The 20,944-nt window shown below is 47.7% G+C and overlaps 4 protein-coding genes across 4 annotated transcripts; 2 read left to right on the forward strand and 2 right to left on the reverse strand.

The window, feature by feature from the left end:
* Positions 1–289: 289 nt before the first annotated feature.
* On the reverse strand, positions 290–2,932 carry HOO65_050428 (Anaphase-promoting complex subunit 5; the record flags this gene model as incomplete). The annotated part of the gene is made up of 2 exons (XM_071003187.1): positions 290–1,823; positions 1,935–2,932. 2 exons carry the CDS (start codon positions 2,930–2,932, stop codon positions 290–292), a joined length of 2,532 nt encoding a protein of 843 aa, XP_070858487.1.
* An 816-nt stretch (positions 2,933–3,748) lies between these two features.
* On the forward strand, positions 3,749–7,366 carry HOO65_050429 (putative cytoskeleton assembly control protein; the record flags this gene model as incomplete). Its single annotated transcript, XM_071003124.1, has 3 exons — positions 3,749–3,909; positions 4,022–4,506; positions 4,875–7,366. 3 exons carry the CDS (start codon positions 3,749–3,751, stop codon positions 7,364–7,366), a joined length of 3,138 nt encoding a protein of 1,045 aa, XP_070858488.1.
* Positions 7,367–15,572: 8,206 nt separating this feature from the next.
* Positions 15,573–17,565, reverse strand: HOO65_050430 (putative mating type 1-1-1 protein; the record flags this gene model as incomplete). The annotated part of the gene is made up of 3 exons (XM_071003262.1): positions 15,573–16,555; positions 16,621–17,394; positions 17,505–17,565. The coding sequence occupies 3 exons, from the start codon at positions 17,563–17,565 to the stop codon at positions 15,573–15,575; spliced, it is 1,818 nt and encodes a 605-aa protein (XP_070858489.1).
* A 1,411-nt stretch (positions 17,566–18,976) lies between these two features.
* On the forward strand, positions 18,977–20,646 carry HOO65_050431 (putative mating type MAT1-2-1 protein; the record flags this gene model as incomplete). The annotated part of the gene is made up of 3 exons (XM_071003318.1): positions 18,977–20,061; positions 20,118–20,416; positions 20,468–20,646. 3 exons carry the CDS (start codon positions 18,977–18,979, stop codon positions 20,644–20,646), a joined length of 1,563 nt encoding a protein of 520 aa, XP_070858490.1.
* Positions 20,647–20,944: the final 298 nt, after the last annotated feature.

Here is a 20,944-nt window from a genome sequence, read left to right on the forward strand (position 1 = left end):
ACTCTAGCAAGTCTCCCAGCCAGTGAGAGAGCAGATCAGGAAATAAGTGTGTATGCATGACGGCAAATCTGGCAATAGGCACACGAGAAATCCAAGGCAGTGTGGCAGGCAGTGTCTAGTGTTAAACACTAAATAAAAAAAAATGTCGGCACATGGAGGTGGAGGACCATACAACAAACTGATCTTACGATTTCTAGACTCGCCTGCTCAACTACGAACAATCATTTACACTTGGCCAACCTTGCTGTCGTTTCTTTTCCTTTCTATGTACTTGCCGCTAATGCATCTTCTACCTATTCCTGATGTCTAGAAATTGACCTGCTGTTTTTTCTGCAAGATCACTCTCGCCCAAAATGTGGAAGATAGTGGCTTTCTTCGCCAAGACGTTGCATTGGCCCTCATGATAGTCCATAGCTTGAAACTGCTCAAAAGCCTGGTCCAATGACTTTACTGCTTTCTCCATGTTAGCTTTCCTAGCGTTTGCCTGCTTTACAGCCAGGTTCGAAGGAGGGGTTTGTGCAAAAGGCCCAGCCTGCAAGTCCCTCCCTAATTCACCAGCCATGCCCATGTATGTATCTGCCAGGCATAGGTAGGTCTCGCCCATTATAGCCACGCTGGCCGTTTCCAAAGCTCGGGGTAGTGTTGCGTTTAGGAGCTCCAAGGCCGCCCCAAAATTTCCCAGGCTGTTTAAAATATTTGCTAGTACCCCCATAGCTTCACATATGCTTTCCACTGAGAGCGTTTCCATGGCTAGTTTTGCTGCGCGGGCCGCAATGCTAAATCCGCGAAGAGGCATTTGGCATTTGTTAAAAATACGCGCCTTCATGATCAGTAGCTTAATGTGTGTAGAGGCTTCATACTTGCTCCCGTCAAGAATCTTAGCCATATCTTCAATTAGCTGCAGAGCTTGGGGAAGCTGATTGGAGTGGTACAGATATTCTAGCTGAAGTAGGGTGTTGAATGAGCTTTCATAAGGAATACCGTCTGACTTCTGCAACAGCTGACGGAGGATTTCCTGAGCACCGTCGAAATTCCCCTTGTTCAGGTCCTGTCTAAAGCGAATAACGCCCCGACTCTTAAGAATCTTTTCGGTCATGATGGGCACAAGATTTGGCCCAAAATGGCTTCGAAAATCGTCAAGTATAGAAAGGGCCTCCTTGCATCTCCCGATAACTGAATATGTGGCCGCTAAGTAAGCCATGGAATCAGCTAGGATAGCTAGATCGGCAAAAACGATGCCGGATTTGAGGAATACTTCCTGCTCCATCAGCGCAAGAGAGGCAACGCCCATACGCACCCAGATTCTCGCCTTTGTCCCAACGTTCAAGCCAAGCATGGAAGCAAGCCCGTTGGACCCAACGAGGTGGCTGGCTCGGGTCGCGGATTCTGCTACAGAAGCCATGCTAGTGCCTGTTTGGAGGCCAAGGTTGGCTTCTAGGAAATAGGCTCCAGCCATGCTGGGTGGCAGACCAACCTCGGCTGATTTTAACTTAAGGTATGAAAGTGTCTCGCGATGATCAACCAACACAGTTTCATCTTCCATCTCACGTAAGAGAGCAGGATGCGTTATACTAAAGTTGTACATCCAGTTCAAGCAGTGGATAAGTGTCTGTGTGTCGCCGTTTTCACGAGCAGTTGAGATTGCCTCAGACATGGCAGTCGCAGCCTCGCTAAAACAGCCAAAGTCCGAGTTCGTTTGGGCCAGGGTCATCAAGGAGCACTGGTAGGCTTGGCGGTCTTTGTTGGACGGGCTGTAGTCGCAAAATCGGTGAAGTTGGTCGAATGCGGAGGTATAGTCGCGAGATTGCGAGGCTTCGATATATCTAGGGGGGGCCGTTATTATTAGCTCCCAAACAAGAGAAAAAAGAAAAGCTAGACATGGGACTGCCAAACTAAGAAGCTATCAAGCCACCATGCTTGACTACTATACTAACCTCAAGTGATGAATCCCTTTTGGCAGAACTTTAGCGTCCCTAAGTAAATCTTCAAGTTGGTGCCGCACCTCAAGCGGTACTTTACCCCGAGTCTCCACCATGGCTTGCCTAACTCGAGCCACCAATCTTTCCAGGTCGTACATGCTGATAGGAATTCCATCTGCGGCTTCCCCCGTAGCGAGCATATCGCCGTAGGCTACTCCCGCAAGTGTGCTAATGTCTTCTGGACACCAGGTTTCAGACTCACTGCTTAGAATGTCGTCGAAGCTGTATTTTCCTATGTTTGGGTGAAGAGTTCGCATATAAGATAGTGTAGGCTGTCTGTAACAGATGAATGATTTCCATAGCCGAGCAGTCTTCGCAAAGTTATACTTTAGCATCTCAGATCTGCATTGACGGATGAATACGCCGATAGGGGAGCATTGGGTGATGCGTAATTTCTTTCGGGGGGTGTCGAGCCGCGGCACTTTTTTCGTTTCATCCTCGCCATCTTCTCCGTTTTCTTCTTCTTCTTCTTCTTCTTCTTCTTCTTCTTCCTCTTCTTCATCCTCCCCCTGCTCTTCATCTTCGTATACGCCCTCTCCATCAGACGTGAGCTCACTCAACATTGTATCCGTGAACTTAGTCATCAACCACCGGGAACACGTCAAAACGAAAACATTAATCTCGTTCAGGGAATCAATTGACCACATTTTGCAAATGAAAACGTTCCAGAGACAGTGTTCTTCGAGTTTGCTAGGCAGCGGACTGAGAAGATTCTGGAATGCCGTCATGCTAGCTAGCAGGTCGACGGTGGCGTCGACGAAGCAGATTCGACCAAACTCTGAGTAAAACCGTTTGGGCGAGACCTTGTGCTGCAATTGGGGCAGGTCAATGCCCATAATGTGGAGGGTCAAGAAGTCTAGAATGGTACGATGGGACTCATTGGGGACCTCGTCATTAACGTACATGTCGATAAGGACGAGGAGGCCGATCTTGGCCGGAGTGAGGTAGCGCATGACGGACAAGGGAGGCCTAAGAGAAGACCCGGATAATACGTAGGCGAAGGGTCTGAAATGGGTGTGCTTGAGAGGGGGAGGTCCCTTTGGAGTGTAATAGTAAAAAATAGTAGATGGACAGAGCCTGACCAAATTATAATCAAGCTGACGGAAGAAATAAAAAAAGGCCGATTCGGAACAATTTATCTGCGCTATAGTGCAGCTACAGCGCGATTCATGAGAACTTCAAACTCGATGGCATGAAAAGAAGCTCGTTCTGTTAGGATGATTGCTTTGTCATGCTATTTTATATATCGCGACTTGTCATTCGCAGGCTTGCTCTCATTGTTTATTCTGTGATGTTGCGCAGTCAAAATACTAACCATTAGGGTTATATGGGTATAGGGTGGCACGTGACATTACAGCAATAAGCAAGGCTCCAAGCTTCTGGGCTTTGGCAGGCATACGCCATCCTAAGGTGGCTCAGTTAGGTTGACGAAACCCAGCAAAACTGACATAGCTGTTTTAGCCTCACATAAACAAAGACAACCTCACAGAAACAAAGCATACCTCGTTAAACGGTTATCGCGGCAGTTCTACGACTACTTTGACGCATTCACCTCTTGTGATATCGGCATATCCATGTAGGCGCCGCGGAACTGTCATTGTCGTTTCATTGCGCAGCGTCACTTCTAAAACACCTAATCTCCTCGACAATACCCCCCCCCCCCTCTACAATTTATATCCACCTAACACAAGTCACGATACGTCTATCAACACGACAAGACACCTCTATACCATAGCAAGCCGCTCCTGTGCCATTATTTTACTCACGCCATGTCTGTCAACCACACGAAAACGGACCAGGAACTGGCCGTCAACATCAAAAAAGCCACTAACCCCGAGGAAACCGCGCCTAAGCGCAAGCATGTGCGTGCTTGTATCGTATACACATGGGACCACCGGTCGTCCCAGTCCTTTTGGATTGGCATCAAGGTGTAGGTCTACCCATTCTTCTACTTAAACCTCACCATATGCGACTCCCTGCCTGTTCAGCCCGCCCCATTGATATCTGTCTCTGACTGTTGCTCTCCCCCACCCCTAAAACAGGCAACCAATTCTCGCCGATGAAGTCCAGACCTTCAAAGCTCTTATCACAATCCACAAGGTTCTCCAGGAGGGCCACTCGAGCGCCCTACGCGAGGCCATGGCCAACCGTGGCTGGATTGAGAGTTTAGCTCGTGGTGTCTCTAGCGGCGAGGGAATTCGCGGTTATGCGCCTTTGATTCGCGAATACGTGCATTATTTGCTAGCGAAGCTAGGCTTCCACCAGCAACATCCCGAGTTCAATGGCACCTTTGAATACGAAGAGTACATCAGTCTCAAGTCCATCAACGATCCCAATGAGGGCTACGAAACTATCCTCGATCTCATGGTCTTGCAGGACAAGATTGATCAATTCCAGAAGCTCATCTTTTCGCATTTCCGCAATGTCGGCAGAAACGAATGCCGCATATCCGCCTTGGTGCCCTTAGTTGCTGAAAGTAACGGAATTTACAAGTTTATCAAGAGCATGCTGCGCGCAATGCACTCTAGTACGTACTTACCTCTATTTTGCAGTGTCTCTATCTTCTTAGTCCTCTGCCCCTTTACCCCCCCCCCCCCTCTCCATCCTATCTACATCTTTATCCGCATCCTTGGCGCCTGCGCCTCCATCTCCCCGTCCCTTACATCCCTTGCCCGCTACTTCTTTTTTCCTTTGTCACTACTGTAACCGCCTGTTGCACGACATCCACGCCCAGCCAAAGTATTGCCCCTAAGCGTCAAGTGCTAGCAAACTTTGCGCATCAGGATCTATTAATTTTTTTCTTTTCATACATGGACCACTATCCTCACCATCCATTCCTCCATATATCCTAATTACTGCTATACTAACAAATTGGTTCTCTCCCTCCTATTATAGCTACTGGCGAGATCGAACTTCTAGCACCCCTACGTGAGCGATTCAATGCGCAACACTACCGTCTTGTTAAGTTCTATTACGAGTGTTCCAACCTGCTGTATCTCACTAGTCTCATTGCTATTCCCAATTTGAGTGCTGAACCCCCCAACCTGTTCGAAGAGGATGAAGATGCACCCGACCTGCCCTCTAGACCTAAAGAGAAGACACCATCTCCCCCCGTTCCTAGTAAGGATGAAGGTCCCGATGAGATGTCTGATTTTTGGAAATCTCAAATCGATCAACAAAATCGCGAGTACGAAGAACAACAGCGTCAGCTTGAGGCCCAGCAGCAGGCTGCCGTCTTGGCCCAGCAGCAGGCCCAGCTTCAAGCCCAACGCGAATTTGAAGAACAGCAAAGGCGTCTCCTGGAACAGCAGCAGCGTGAGCAGGAGGCCCTCCTCGCTCAACAAGCTCAGTGGCAGACCCAGGGTCGCCTCGCCGAGCTTGAGCGCGAAAACCTAAGTGCCCGTGCTCAGTACGAACAGGACCAGCTTATGTTACAGCAGTTCGACGCACGTGTCAAGTCCCTAGAGAGCGAGCTCAATTCGCTACAGGGTAACTATGGCCAGCAGATTACTAGCAAAGATGACCAAATTCGTGCTCTGCAGGAACAGGTTAATACTTGGCGTAGTAAATACGAAGCTCTTGCTAAGCTGTATTCGCAGCTACGCCACGAGCACCTTGATCTCCTCACCAAATTCAAGAACGTGCAGCTCAAGGCCGCCTCAGCACAAGAGGCAAATGAGAAGCGCGAGAAGCTTGAGCGCGAAATTAAGACCAAGAACCTCGAGCTCGCTGATATGATTCGCGAGCGAGACAAGGCCCTTCATGACAAGGATCGCGCATCTGGCTCTGGCAAGGATGAGATTGATAAACTTCGCCGCGAGCTACGCTTAGCTCTGGACAAAGCCGATAATCTTGAGCGACAAAAGGGCAACGAACTGTCAACTATGCTAGCCAAGTACAACCGTGAAATGGCTGACCTCGAAGAGGCACTGCGTAATAAGACACGCGATCTCGAAGATGCCCAGTCCAATGTGCGCAGCGGCAACTCCGACCTCGAAAGGCTTCTGCGTGACAAGGAAGAAGAGCTTGAGGTCTACAAGGCTGGCATGGACCAGGCCCTTGTTGAGCTGAGTGAGCTAAAGAACAACGGCTCCAATGGCGATGCCATGTTTGATGAAGGCATCAAGGCTGTCGTCGAGGCCAATCAGGACAAGATAAACGCCATTATTGACTCAGTGCTCCAAGTCGGTGTGCAGCGTGTTGACGACGCCATTTATGAGCTTGATTCAACCATGCAGGCTGGTAACCAGAACGCTTCGCCAACTTTTGTCCTCTCACAGGTCGAGAAGGCCTCCTCTAGCGCCATGGAATTTGCGACAGCCTTCAACGGGTTCATTGCTGACGGACCTGCTGCCGAACACAGCGACCTTATCAGGGCCATTGCCGTGTTCTCAGGTGCCGTTGCTGACGTGTGTTCCAACACCAAGGGTCTTCTTCGTCTCGCTACTGACGACAAGAAGGGCGACGCGTTGTTGTCAGGCTCGCGACAGGCAGCACAGACTACGGTACAGTGTTTCCGCGGGCTGCTTAGTTTCCGGCTCGAGGGCATGGACCCGCTGCAGAAGACTGATGTGGTGATCAACAGTAACAACGATGTGCAGATTAGCCTACAGAAGCTAACCAAGTTGGTCGATAGCTTCGCCCCTAGCTTCAGCAAGCTGATTGGCAAGGGAGACTTGGGCGATCTGGTCGATCAGGAGCTTAGCAAAGCTGCAGATGCTATTGCTGCCGCTGCCGCTCGCTTGGCCAAGCTGAAGAACAAGCCGCGTGATGGCTTCTCAACGTACGAACTCAAAGTTCATGATTCGATCCTAGATGCTGCGTCAGCCGTGACTACAGCTATTTCCCAGCTAATCAAGGCTGCCACGGTGACCCAGCAGGAAATTGTGCAAGCCGGCCGCGGATCTTCTTCCAAGACGGCATTTTACAAGAAAAACAACCGCTGGACCGAGGGTCTAATTTCGGCAGCCAAAGCCGTAGCATCTTCAACCAACACACTAATTGAAACAGCTGATGGTGTTCTGTCGAACCGAAACTCCCCCGAGCAGTTGATTGTAGCCTCTAACGATGTGGCTGCATCAACGGCGCAGCTAGTAGCTGCGTCGCGCGTCAAGGCTGGTTTCATGAGCAAGTCTCAGGAGCACCTAGAGACGGCTAGTAAGGCGGTTGGTGCAGCATGCCGAAGCCTGGTGCGACAGGTGCAAGCGATTATCAAAGAGCGCAACTCGCAAGATGACGAGGCTGTGGATTACAGTAAATTAGGGGCCCATGAATTCAAGGTGCGCGAGATGGAACAACAGGTAGAGATCCTGCAGCTGGAGAATTCGCTGGCTGCTGCGAGACACCGGCTGGGCGAAATGCGCAAGATTTCATACCAGGAGGAGTAGAATATCGGCTAGAGAGGGCAGGCGTGGATCAAGGTTTAAGTCACTGTTGAGATCAAGCTCAGGGTGGCGGTGAAGATAGTGGTCGACTATACGACTTGAGGCCATAACCTTGAGCATGGGCTGAGGCTTCATGTTTGGCGTTTTTGGCCTCAAGTCTCGGTTCTGCGATCTCGGATTCCAAAGCTTCGAGGGGCTTGGATCTGAGGCTTTGGCTTTTTGGGTTGGAGGGGTAATTTTGATGTCTGAAATCTGGGACTCAAGGCTCAAACGGTTGAGGTTGAGGACCGATAGCCAAGAGCTTATGGGGACTGCGACCTTAATCTTGAACTATATTATTAATTGAGAGCAAGATTGTATATGTTGAAAGTTGTTCGCCTTGTGCAAAATCCCAAGTAACACTTTAGTCATAGGAGACTCGCCAGCGATTATGAGGACTAGCACGGCTGAGGTTCTAAGCAGCCAAGTCTACAATGGCCATAACTCAAGAACGAGGCTATGATACTACTATTTCCGGCGCTGCAGCAGAGCCATGGGTCTGTAGGGAAAGAGACATTGTGATGTGACTTGATAAGATGCTATTGGCAAGGCCGGACTAAGTATCTTCTTTACGAGGCTTAATGAGGCGCCTTGATAGGGCTACTAATTGTGCACGTCACGATCCCGTCATGGCCATCACAATCACAACAGTCAAGAGTCACGATCCTGTCATAGCTTTCACAGCAAGGCTGGACGGACTGGTATGAGGCTGCTACGAGCGCTGAGCGACAAGTACCAAGTGCCAAACGCCCAGCACTGGGGCACTGAGCACTGTGTGCCGTGGCAACAACAGTGCAGGCAATAGACTTGGGCTTTTAGGGACGGACGGAACTCCCTGATCACCACGCCAGCTTTTGTTCCTAGCTAATCTAGGCCTCTCTACCCCTCACCCTGATAGCTAGCCGGGGCTTTGTGGCAAAGTAGAGGGCTTGAGCACACCCACTTGGAGTTGAAAGAGCCACCGCAATTTTACACTAATGTGTGAAAGAGCTTTCAGGGAATCTTGCAACCAGGAGCTGACGGGGGCTTCAAAGAAGCTAACTGAGTGAGAGCTTTCTTTTCTCCTAATTAGAAAGGCCTAGAAAGGGAGGAACTATTGTGCTGAAAGATGGCAAGACTACTAAGACGCCTAGGCTTGCATCAGTCCTGTGGGCTTGAGTAGGTGATGGGGAGCAGTGGCTATCTACTATGTTCCTGCTAAGCGTTCAGGGTAGCAAAATAGCCTGTGGCTTTTCCATCTTTCAGACAGTGATACCATGGCTCAACAGACAAACACAGAAATTTCAGTATGCTAGGCAGCAGTTACAGCCTAAAAGAAAGAGGCATATGGGGGAGTGCTATGGGATCACTTCTCACCTATGTTTAGCTAGCTACTTGTTGATCTTGGGGGCGCATTCTGCGTTTGGAGAACCTCCAAAGACACCTTTGCAAGTCTTGCAATGGCGCCGGAAGAAATCAGCACAAAGCCGTTGCTACAGCAAGCTTTGATGGAGAGGTTTACACATGTGGACTAGTTACAGCAATGAAAAGACCAAATTCTTACGCAGGCAAAGGGAAGGTGTAGGTGCCATGACTTCAGCACAGCAACAGACCAGATGTTGGTGGAAACGACAAAGCCACCAACCCTAACATGCGGGGTATTGCTAGACCAAGACAGCAGAGACAGCCACTGCAAAATCTTGCCTTCATTTGGGCCTATTGCTAAATGCAGGTGGGCGTGCGGTTTCTCCTTGTGCGTTCTTTGAGGCAGGGCGCTTCAGCAGCACCTGGATGGTCTAGAGCAAGACAACACAAAAGTGGGGCTGAGATGCGGAGACATCGGCTACTACAAAAGTTCAAAGTGGGGTTCATGATGTAAGGAAATAGCCAAAGATAAGGCAGGCTCCAGTCTTGAGTGGCCTATTCTATTTCTTGGGGGAGTTTTTCTTTTGCACCCCCGAGGGTTTTTGCCGTTTGGAGATAACAGTTAGCTCGTAGTCTTGCTTGCAGTTAGCCTCAGCTTTTTGAGACTTGGCTGCTTGTTGATCAATTTACTTTTCTTTGTTGCAAATCTTCCTGCCAGCCGCCCTTCAACAGGCGGCCCCCCCACTTTATCCAGTATTTTTTTTCTTTCAGGAGGAGCATGAGGGAGCAGGATCTGTTTCAGTTCTTTCACTTTTTTTGCCTATCTGACTCAACAGTTCTTTTTCCGTCTTCTGTGTTGCCCGAGAGACGCGAGAAACTCCTAGCTTTTGATCGCACGCCTTGTGTTCTAGCAATCTTATCACATCACGAGAGTCGTGTCAAAGACTTTATTGGCCCTAAGCAAAATGCGGCCCTCTCTCGCTTATTCTGTTGGTCAAAAGCATGCAGGTTGAACTAAAAAAACCCCCAACAGATGCAGCTAAGGCCGCTGTTTTCAGGCCGCTGTTTTCAGGCCTCTGTTTTCAGGCCTGTTCATTCCGGCATGCCAAGGCTTTGGAGGCCTTTACCGTGTGAAGCATGTAAAAAAGCGAGGACTCACACGGCTCACCAAAACCACTGCTGCTGTGAATTGAGCAGAGTCTCATACCTCTAGTAATGCACTTTTAGTGGCGCTGCCGTCTGTTTTTCTAGTACTACCATTTCTACCCCGAAGTCACTGTACTGCTCGGTATGCTGTGCTACGGAGTACAAGGCACTAATTATCTAGAAAGCAAATAGTGTGCTTTTCCTCGGGAAGGGATTCATCTCTCATTTCCGAGTTCAAGATCGCGACATTCCGGTTGGATCAAGAAGAAAGAAATGGAACAAAAGGGATTGGCTTGGACCTTGGATAGCCCAAGGCTGAGCTAAGGAAGAGGAGGGAGAAAGAGGAGCAAGGACAGGGTCAATGTCAAAGGGAAGAAAATCAAGAAAAAACAAGAGACAAGGAGAACGGGGACGGGAAGAGAGGGTTGGGCTCTGGCGGCGGCGCGTAGGAGCAGAGGGAGAAGGGAGGGAGGAGCAAAGAGCAAAGAGTGGAGACTACTTGCGGGCACTACAAAGCAAGCGAGAAGCGAGGAGCGAGGAGGAAGGAGAACAACAAGAAGGAGCATGCGTCAGATCACATCAGCCCGGGCTAGACGGGGCTGTTTCCCGCTAATTCCATCAATCACGGTGGCTGGGCAATCCCTCAACACATGATCACTTAGGCTAAATTAACAAGAAGTGAAAGAAGCATGTCCGGATAATGCATCTGAGGTGGATCACGCAAAGAGCGGTGAGAAACTTTCTCCTCCTAGGCAGGCTCAAAAGAAACATGGAAAAAAGAAAGCAGTTGCAGGGAGGGGGAATGAAAATCCTGACTGAAGCCATGATTTGAGCTCCTCAAAGTGCATTTTCTTTCATACTGTTGCGTGGCGCACTATACATGTTAAGTGACCCCATTTCGTCAAAGCCAAGATCCACACCTTTTGCCGTTTTTGTAGCGATAATCCCTTCTTCTTTCAATACTATTTGGAGTTGTTAGTGGCGGGTGTGACAAGGAGGAGGATCTCAACATGGACCACTGTCTTGCTAGGCTCACACCCACAATATTTATTTCTTTTTGGGAGGAAAAGGTCGCTATTCCTCGTTCTCGAAACAAGCATGGTCTTGCTCAGCCGTTGGTCTCGTTGATCCAAGGGCTGATTGCACGGAAATTACCATCAAAGAGCTTACCGCCACACAACACTAGCTGGAATGTGTGTATACATACCGAGGTGTATCTGTTTGTAATGTTGCATTATGCCGTTGTCTTTCAGCTTCAGAGGGGGTAAGTAAGACCCATACATCATAGAACACGTATTCACTGGCTCGAGACATTTATCGAGTTTAATTCCCTGTAAACGCCCACCCACCTGCAATACGACCTCGCAGGCGGACAAACGGCACAGCAGGTAGACCAAAGCCAACAAAGAGCAAACAAGAAGCCAGTCAGGAGTCAAGAAGAGCCAAAGCAGAAGCATGTCCGGTCTAGACCAAAGCCAACAAAGAGCAAACAGGAAGCCGGTCAGGAGTCAAGAAGAGCCAAAGCAGAAACATGTCCGGTCTAGACCAAAGAAGGAGCGATGGATCAAACAAAAAAGAAAACACATGTCTTGGTCTTGGCAAATGCCACTCATTATCAGACATGATACGATGAACATTGTCCGAGACCAGGCTCGAGCCAGCAAGACAGGGCGACTTAGACAAAAATGTGACAATTGTGACAGGCGCAATACCATCTAGCTTGGCTCGGGGCTGCGGCTGGCATCAGCCCCAAAATCGTGATCACCCCCTTGCAATGTCTCTCTGTATTTGCTTCCCCAATTCCATAACATGCCCTTCCATACTACTGTTGTATCATGTATCGCCCTGTCTTCTATCTTGTCTCACTCTTTGGTCTTTCTTTGATATTCCCATCTTACTACATACCGCATGTCTCTTTGATTCTTTGATGCCTTGATACCCCTGTCTTTAGATATCCCTTTGATGCTTCTCCAAGTCAGACTGCTCCCTTATCTCTATTTTTCTCAATCCCTGGCTGTCTTGCTTATTTCCCTTATTGCCCGCAACCCCCACCCTTGCTTCTCTTCCATTCTTTCACTTTTTATTTCTCTCCAAGAAAGAGACTTCACCCCCCCCCCATCTGAGACTAATTTTGCTTGCATCTTGGCACCTTAGTTCCTTTTTTTTGGAGGTTTTCTTTCATGCAAGTTTCAAGGATCATCAGCTTCTGTTAGCTTGCATAGCTAGTCTTACCTCGCTTCCATTTTTATTTGTGCTCCGCTGATATAAGGCAGCACATCACATCGCAAACACATGATATCAGCAGCAGGGGTCAAAGCCTAGAGATAAGCAAGTAGCAACAGCCACATGTAGGGGGGCGAAAAAAAAAAAAAGAACGCACACTTCCATCTTCATTAGTCCAGGTGCATATCATGCCATCCTTTCTCCATTTCTGTTTGTTTTGTACTTGTGGCTTACTTTTCGACCTAATCCCACTCTTTCATGCTGTGTGTTGTCTCTCATGTCCTGTATTTCCTTCCCTACACTATTATCCCTGTCGTCTTTCCCGTCTGCCCCGCTTTAGACCCAACCTGAGCTTTCCCCGTGCTCCTTTTTGTCATAGCCATCCTTGTATCCTTGTGCCCCGCGGGCCACCCCACCCCCTCGTCCCACATTTTCCCGTTACTATAGTCAATAGTTGCAACTCAAAAGCAACAACACAACCTTCACCTGTGGATAAGTTCTTTTGACACGTACGTAAGACGTGCAAGGTAGAGTCACATGCAAGAGTAATGTGTAAATACGTGGAATCCAAACATCGCAAAGTACCATGCATCCAGGTGCTTGGAACCAAAAGGGATACAAAATCACACGAATGGCAGAGGAAAAAGAGAGTAACGATCTGGAACAGGTGGCACTGATGCCATCCTATTTTCTTGTCTGGCATTTGCCATCCCAACAATAATCGCACTTCCGCACCAAACACCAATGTGCCTCCTTGTCTTTATCTCTCCCTCCACACCAATTTTAGCGCCCACCATTAGATTTAGAAGGACTGAGGCTTTGCCCGCTAATGCAAAGACACGAATAACCAAGGCGGTGCTACCTAGAACCGCATTGAATTTGCTCTAGCTTTCGAGTTGCAAGCTCCTGAGACTTGAGCCACGCCTACAGGATGAAAGCAAGCGTAAGGGATGGAATGTACAGGCAAGTGAAGGGAGATTAGATTAGCAAGAGATACCAGAGAACACGGAATAGAAATGGTAGTGCACTAAAGCATAGACATGAGCATGCATGTAGCAGAAACTGGCAAGAGATGGACATCAACATGGGCATGAGATGGTGGAACTGTGCTGCACGTTGCTCAGCAAGACATTTGGAGCTTATCGTGCTATGCATGCCTGCTACTTGGACACCTGACTTGGCTGTAGCCTTCTGCTGCTCTAGTTGGCCACATTGCTTTTTTTGCTGATAGCTACTACTTGCTGCCTGTGGGTTGCCGGTTCTTACTTTCAGTTCTCGTGTAGCATCTTGACTATCTATCCCTTACTCACCCTGCATTACCCCTTGCTAGTTTCGTATTTGCGCTGTTTGTGCATTTGCATTTTCATTAGTGCTCGTGACCTCGATGCAGTATACTATTCGCTGTATGGCTACCTGCTGGGTGTTATCGTACTGTATACCTGCATGTCTGTTTCGTTGGTGTTCTTGCATCCTCACTAATTTCGCATTTCCTCACGCCTGCATGCTTACGCGCTTGCTGTTTTTGTCCTGCTACCTGACCCCCTGCTAGCTATCCATGCTGTTTTTGTCTTTTATGCCACACATCCATGCAGTTGGCTATTGGCAGCTATCGTCGCCTGGAATCTTGGCAGCCAAGCAAAGCTGTAGCTTCCTTCTCGATAGTCATTACGTTATGGCGGATTACCGGCCCGTTTCTTACCTTTTTTTTAATCTCCCTCATCTCTTTTCAATTCTGTTGGGCATAAGTGCTGATCCTTCTCGCTTCATGCTACGAGAAAAAAAAAGAATTGAATGCAATCCTTGAATCTGGGGCCTGCGACTTGCGGCCGCCCCATTAGACACTAGACTGTGATTAGCTCGCTTGTTGTTCTCTTCTCCATTCTTCCGCTTCTGTCTTTTCATCTCCCCACTGCCACATATTTTCCGCCTGTTCCATCTCCCTTGTCACAAAAGAAAACATACATTTTGTAAGAGAAAGGATTTTCACATCACATCGCCAACAAATAATCACACTTCAGCCCCCTCCTAGACCTCCACCGCTTCTCAAAGAAAGCAAATAGCTTCATTTTGTTGGCCAAGATGGTACTGATACCTTGCCTGGTTGTGAGTCAGGGGAGGGCTAGAATCCAGAATAGCGATTTTCATGAGCTGGATTGCCAAAAATAAGAAAAAGAAGAGAAAAAAAAGGAGGCCGTGGTCATGAAGGGGTGTGCGCATACTCGGCTGCAAAATCTATCCACCCGGCCCTTGTGCAAGACTAAGAACTGTACGGCCTGCATAGTCTAGTAACCGCTTGTAATTTGGAGAAGGCCCCAAGCAAAGCTGGGCGAACTATCCATGTCTCTGCGGGCCTGTAACCACGCCCACCAACATTTTTCTTTCATTTTCTTTCTGCTTACTGCTGTGGCTTTTGCTTATCCATCTTGTTTTAGGTCTTTTCTTTTTTCGTGTATGCAAGCTTTATGGTTGACTTGACGTTGCAGCAACCCCCCTTTGTTCTTTGAGAGCCAACACATCAAGTCAGCACATGGTGCAAACCACGGCGACCAAGGACCTAATATCCCTCGCTTTCCTGTCCCACTCACCTGCCTGTAGGCACCCAGCCATATTCTTACATGTTCCAGATCCTGGCTTCCTTACCCATCGTCTTGTCAAATTGTCAATTACGCGCGGGTTGATGCTTCATTACTGTCCCACCACTAAGCTTTGATCTCGCCCAACCATGTATTTTGTCCCCGCTTGTGTAGCGGTAACAGTCTCATGTAGCTGTACCTATCTGTTTACCTGTGCCCGTAGATGTCCTGTATTTGCTTGTGTTAAACGTAGTACTGGCTATTAACGTACTGAAGTGTGTATACTGCTTGTATCAACAACATAACATCTAACTGCTATATCCTCTATATCTGTTCCGTATTTGCTCATATCCTATTAATATGTTTTCCGAATTATGCACCATAGATACGTTGTATCTTTGCCTGTATCTACCTAATTCTGTAGCATCTCCAGTAGGCTTTTCTGTTTTAGGCCATTCGAACTGGGCGTCGCATCCCACCCACCCACCCACCCACCCATCCACCCTATGCATACTGACCTGCTATCCTGACCTGAGCGTTATCATAATCCTTTTTGTTACAAAGATTAGGGTTGTTCAACCCAGCTTATTTAACATTCACACCAAAGGAACATTCCATAGTGGCATCACATTTTACAATGTCAACAGTGACTAAACACCCGGAAAACACTCAACAAAATCACACACTGCAAAAATAAAACCCCAAAACAAGCAAGCTGAATGACTTTTTAATCCCTGTGAGAAAACAACCTAAAACAATTTATACCAATTTCAAACAAGAATAAGAGTAAAACAATTAATTCATTCCAAATCTCAACTTGAATATCGCTAATCCCGTAGCAGACGCTTAGCTATAGGACGCTCGAAAAATCCCATCATCCCTCTCTATATGCGAGCCCAAGGATTCAATTCCGGGTTGACCACGAATAATCCCCCTATAAAGTTCGGGTGTGACATTGCTTGCCGCTGTTCTTCAGTAAAGACCATCTCAGGCTGAGTACCGTCATATCCAGTAGAAGAGCGGCCTTGGATAAGCCTAACAACAACAGGGGCGGGGGCAGCAGGGGCCACAGGAGCAGCAGGGGCCACAGGAGCAGCAGGGGCCACAGGAGCAGAAGCTAGGGAATGCGTAGTATCTAAGCCATGAGCTGTGTAGGCAGATGTCCGTCCAGTAATAATGTCCTGTGCACTCAGGTGAACAAATCGTATATCGAAACAGCGTTTACGCTGGGCCATGCGTTCGAAACAGCGTTTACGCTGGGCCATGCGTTGACTTCCCTGGTTGGGCACACGACAACTGGATCTGCTGCTGCTGCTGCGGCGGCGGCGCGAGAGGTTTTGGGCGGCTTCCTCAGTTGCCTCTTCTCTCTCAACCAGAGATCTAATCCAGGAGGGTCCAAGCGTGGATACGGTGCTGTACTGGACCGCAATTCTAACCAAAACTTCCATTTGGCGGCCTTCGAGATATCCACGAGCTAGACAAGCATTCAGAAGGTCGAGATCCATCACCGGGATCTGATGAATATTCTTGGACAAAATTGCGGACTCGCGATTCCAAATAAACTTGGCGTGGTCGACCTTCTTAGAATCTTGCACAAATCTTATCCGATTACGTCTGGTCTCTGTGCCAACCCAGCCCAAATCCCGAAGGTAGCGTTGTGGAGACGGAAGGTTCAGGAGGGTAGCAGCCAGGGCGACAAAGTCTGAGAGACGAGCAGCTTTGGTGCCAACAACATCACGGGCAAGTGTGAAAGCTTGGGCAATGATAGCCCAGTGAGATTTGAAGGGATCTCCCCTCCAAAGTTTAGAAATAGCCTTCATGACATCGGTATTTCGGGGCATAAAGCGAAGGCACTTCTGGTAATACACTATATATTAAAATTATATTAATTTTTGGTTCCATTTCTAAATTATTTATTCAGCTGTGACATACCACGGAAGCAAATGTAAGAGCTTACGGCAGGTCTAATGTAGCCATGAGTGTTGGGCGGCAAGCTTTCTTCTTGTGCAGGGGGGTGACCTTCAGCTACTGCAGCAGTGGAAGCTTCAAGCTGCTGCTCAGTGGTGGTAGGCCCATCAGAAACGAAATCAGGGGAGTGAGCCTGATAGTGATGGGTAGTAGCGGGGGCAGTAGATTCAGCCTGGCCATGGGAACTGAAGTTGTATTGGGCCTGTGGCTCATGGATAGCACTAGAGGCCGTGGATTCAGCCTGGCCATGGGGACGGACATTGTAGAAGGCCTGTCGGTCATGGATGGCAGTAGAGGCAGTGGATTCAGCCTGGCCATGGGGACGGACATTGTAGAAGGCCTGTCGGTCATGGATGGCAGTAGAGGCAGTGGATTCAGCCTGGCCACGGGGACGGACTTTGTATTGGGCCTGTCGGTCATGGATGTCAGTAGAGGCAGTGGATTCAGCCTGGCCACGGGGACGGACTTTGTATTGGGCCTGTCGCTCACGGATGGCAGTAGAGGCAGTGGATCTAGCCGGACGCCTATCATTGACAACGTTCAAGTGAGCTGAAACTTTAGCCAGAATGTATGCGGAGTCAGGCACAAGATGCCGTGGCGAAGAGATGGTTGGGACAGGAAGAGGTCCCGGTTTCTCATGTGGAGCTAGAACAGAGAGCTCGTATTGATGCGGACCTGAATGATATCTGGCGAGCTTGCGAAGCTCAAAAGAGGTGATAGAACGGAGACGGATACGTCCTTCGTTACGGAAATATCTAAAGCCAGGGGAGAGATCCGGGGCTCATGTACAGTAGGAAGAGATGGTGATGGTGGCCAGATGAGGTTTGAAATCGCCATCTTGTCACTACCTCCGCTTTCACTCGTGGACTTGCCAACAGCCTCGCCATTGTTGCCGCTTCTGGTATCCATGATTAAGGAATTTTAGGCGGCACCTCCAAGTCTTTAGTTTTACCACACCTGACCTTCACACAACAAAACCTTTGATTGAGAATTATCTGTGACGATACCAAAGTATATTTAGAGCCGATCTATTAATAAATAGTTACAACAACGTATATGATATTTATGATATGTACATGATATCGCTGTCTCCTTTCTCAAGAGAGGGCTCTACAACTAGTCCCAGAAAACCTGATCACCTAGTTGAAAAAAGTAGTTTTGAGCCGCTCGGGATCGTAGCATGACAATTTTATCGATGAAGGCCATCACACCGTCTCCTGTAAAAGGGCTAACGCCCAGCATTCGGGTGAAATATACGGTCAAGAAGTATCGGAAAATATATCGTCCAGTTATTCCCATGAAAGACGAGCCGAGAGCAACCCGTTTAAAAAGAATCGGTAGATTTATGTTGACCGGGTCGGGCTCAAGCGAACAACTTCTGAGATAGTTAGAAGGTGGGACTACTCTCATAATTTGGCATCCTGAATATAAAATTACACAGGGATGGACTCGGGGGACGCCTTTTTTAATTTGGATAAGGTGAATGACTTTTACAAGTTCTTCCAGCATTTCCCATTTTCGTCTTTCTTTCGTTGCTAGCCATAACTGTTGTGTATATCTGATGGCATTGGGATTGAGCTTTCCCCTTTGGTCGAACATCTGACGATAGTACACTAAATTTGTTAGCAATGGCTTTTACGCTGGACTATGTTCAAGTACTCACAACAAAATAGTACGCGAGCATTAGGCCAAGCACGGCTGCGCCAAACTGGGTATCTGGAAAATTCACTCCATGGATCTTGGCCGATATCTTGGGTGAATGCTGACATGTTGATTCTGGGTTGCTCTTTCTGGGATGAGTTTATTCTGTGGAGAATTAATAGTGTGTTAAGTTTGAGGTGGTGTAGAGTTAAAGTTCGGGGGTGAAAGAGATGAAAAAGAAGATTCCTTTTAAACACAAGGGTGGGGTTATGAGGACTCCAACGGGATCTGTAGAACTTTGAAAGAATTATTCCTGCCCAGCAACCAGCCCAAGGTTCAACAATCAATGCACAAATTTATCGAAATATTCAAAGATCTCTAAAATAAAGATAAAATTGTGAGATACTATTTAGCTCACCCCAGGTGTATACTACTGACTCTGTCTATCAAATACTGAAATAAACGTAGTTTAGCGATTTGTGGAACTGCTTCTGCAGGCTCTCTAGGACGTAGCTTTTATTATAAAAGGTTAATGAAACCACTCACCTCAACTCAGTTTACCCCGAATGTCAGTTCTCGATTGTGTATTCGCCAACTCACAATTCTTCTCGTCTATTTATCCAAACTCCTTACTTGCACTTATTCAACCCCTTTTAATTTTGCAACGTAAAAAAGCATCATGGATACCACACTGCCTCACCACGCCTCGATGTATCCCAACTTCGACGTCAACTCGGAAGCTGAGATCAGTCAGGGCTTAGAGATTAGTAACCATACGGATATAAACTATAATTCCCAAATGTGTGCTACCTCTCAACCTAGCTCTAAAACTAATGGCAACGTCAAATCCCCTGCCCAATTTGATATGAACGGTGTTTCCCGTTCTAACACAAATTTTGAGAGAGATTCCGCTTCTCAGCCTGATTCAAATATAAACGCCATCATTAATTCCGCACCTCAGTCGAGTTCCCATGAGATGAATGCTGGTCCTCGGTTTGATCTGAGTATTGAGATGAACGCTATCCCTCAGCCTGATGCTCACATTCATATTGAGACAAATTACATACCTCAATTGGGGCCATTTGACCTAAACACCGCCTCTCACTTTGATCCAAACGCTTGTGTCAGTGCAGTTTTCCAGCCTGACCTCCACGCTGATATTGATATGACCCTAGTGCCTCAATTGAGCCATTTTGAGATGAACATCATCCCTCCGTTCGAACGACAAGTTGGGATCAACACTCTTTCTCAATTTGACCCCTATTCTGAGATAAACACCGTTACTCCGGCTAACCTTCACGCCAATTTTGCCATGGATTACGTGCCTCAGCTAAATCCCCTTGAGATGAATAATACCTCTTCATTTGGTCTACACACTGGTTTGAATGGCATCTTCCAACCTGACCCTCAAGCTAATGTCAACATGAATTACGTCCCTTCATTAAATCACTTCGAAACGAACACTATCGCTCAGTCTGGCCCTACTCCTGAGATGAACACTGTTGCCCAATTTCAGCCCGGACTCGATATGAGTGTTGTTTCTGGGTCAAATCTTGGAGTGGACTCCGATAGAGTATCCGATATCAATTCGAACGCCAATACTTCATCCGCGGCTGACAAAACCCAGGGTGTAATTTTGCGAAAAATATTTGATATGATGATTCCGCAATTTTTGTTTTACGCAGTTAATGTAGCCGTTATTGAAGCTAACTTGGTATTATTATTGAAACCAAAATCAAAGAATTTCCTACTAAAAAGCACGACGTGAGTCTCGACCTATTGCCGATGATACTAGAATAACTAATTAACACACTCTGAAGCCTGACACTCGGTACTGAGGTCCGTCTTGTCCGGGACCTTCAACAGCCGCATAGGTTCCTCATTGGTAATAAGATGCTCTTTGATACCCACCAGAAATCAGCTGTATCCATACCTGGATGTGAAGACCCGTTGTGGTTCGATGTCATTCCTTCAAGCCTGATGCGGCCGGCGCCGCAGGTTTCGAAAAAGAAGGTTGAATATCGAGTTCCTCGCCCCCCCAATGCCTACATTTTGTATCGCAAAGACAAACATCGTGGCGTTAAGGCTAGGAATCCTCATATGGACAATAATGATATTTGTAAGCTTTCCCCAGCCTGCCACGACCGAGTAAATGCTGACAACCTTCTAGCAAGATGGCTAGGCGAGCGGTGGAAATTTGAAACCTTGAAGATTCGGGACCATTACCAAAAGACGGCCAGAGATTACAAGGAAATGTTCATGTTGACATATCCTGACTATCAATATCGCCCCCGGAAAGCGAACCAGCGAAAGCGCCGTGCCAAACGGACTGCGGTATCGGCACATTGAATATCTACTTGTAGAGTTCCTGGCTTATTAGCGGCGCTAGGGCCGATGGATGACATTCTTACCAATTTGACTAGGGAAGTTTATTTGCATATGGAATATAATGAGTTTCGTATTTACCATTTTCTACCAAATGATTTACAAGGATTGCTGCCTTTAGGTTTCAGCGGCTAGACTTTTGGAAATACTTGTAGCTACAAAGACATCATATGTAACGTGAAACAAAGTTCTAATGCATTCTAGTCATACTGGAACAGAGAACTGGTATTGATGCGGACCTGAATGATATCTGGCGAGCTTG

Source organism: Ceratocystis lukuohia (assembly GCF_044167205.1).
Source record: "Ceratocystis lukuohia strain C4212 chromosome Unknown Supercontig5_pilon, whole genome shotgun sequence".
Lineage (NCBI taxonomy): Eukaryota > Fungi > Ascomycota > Sordariomycetes > Microascales > Ceratocystidaceae > Ceratocystis > Ceratocystis lukuohia.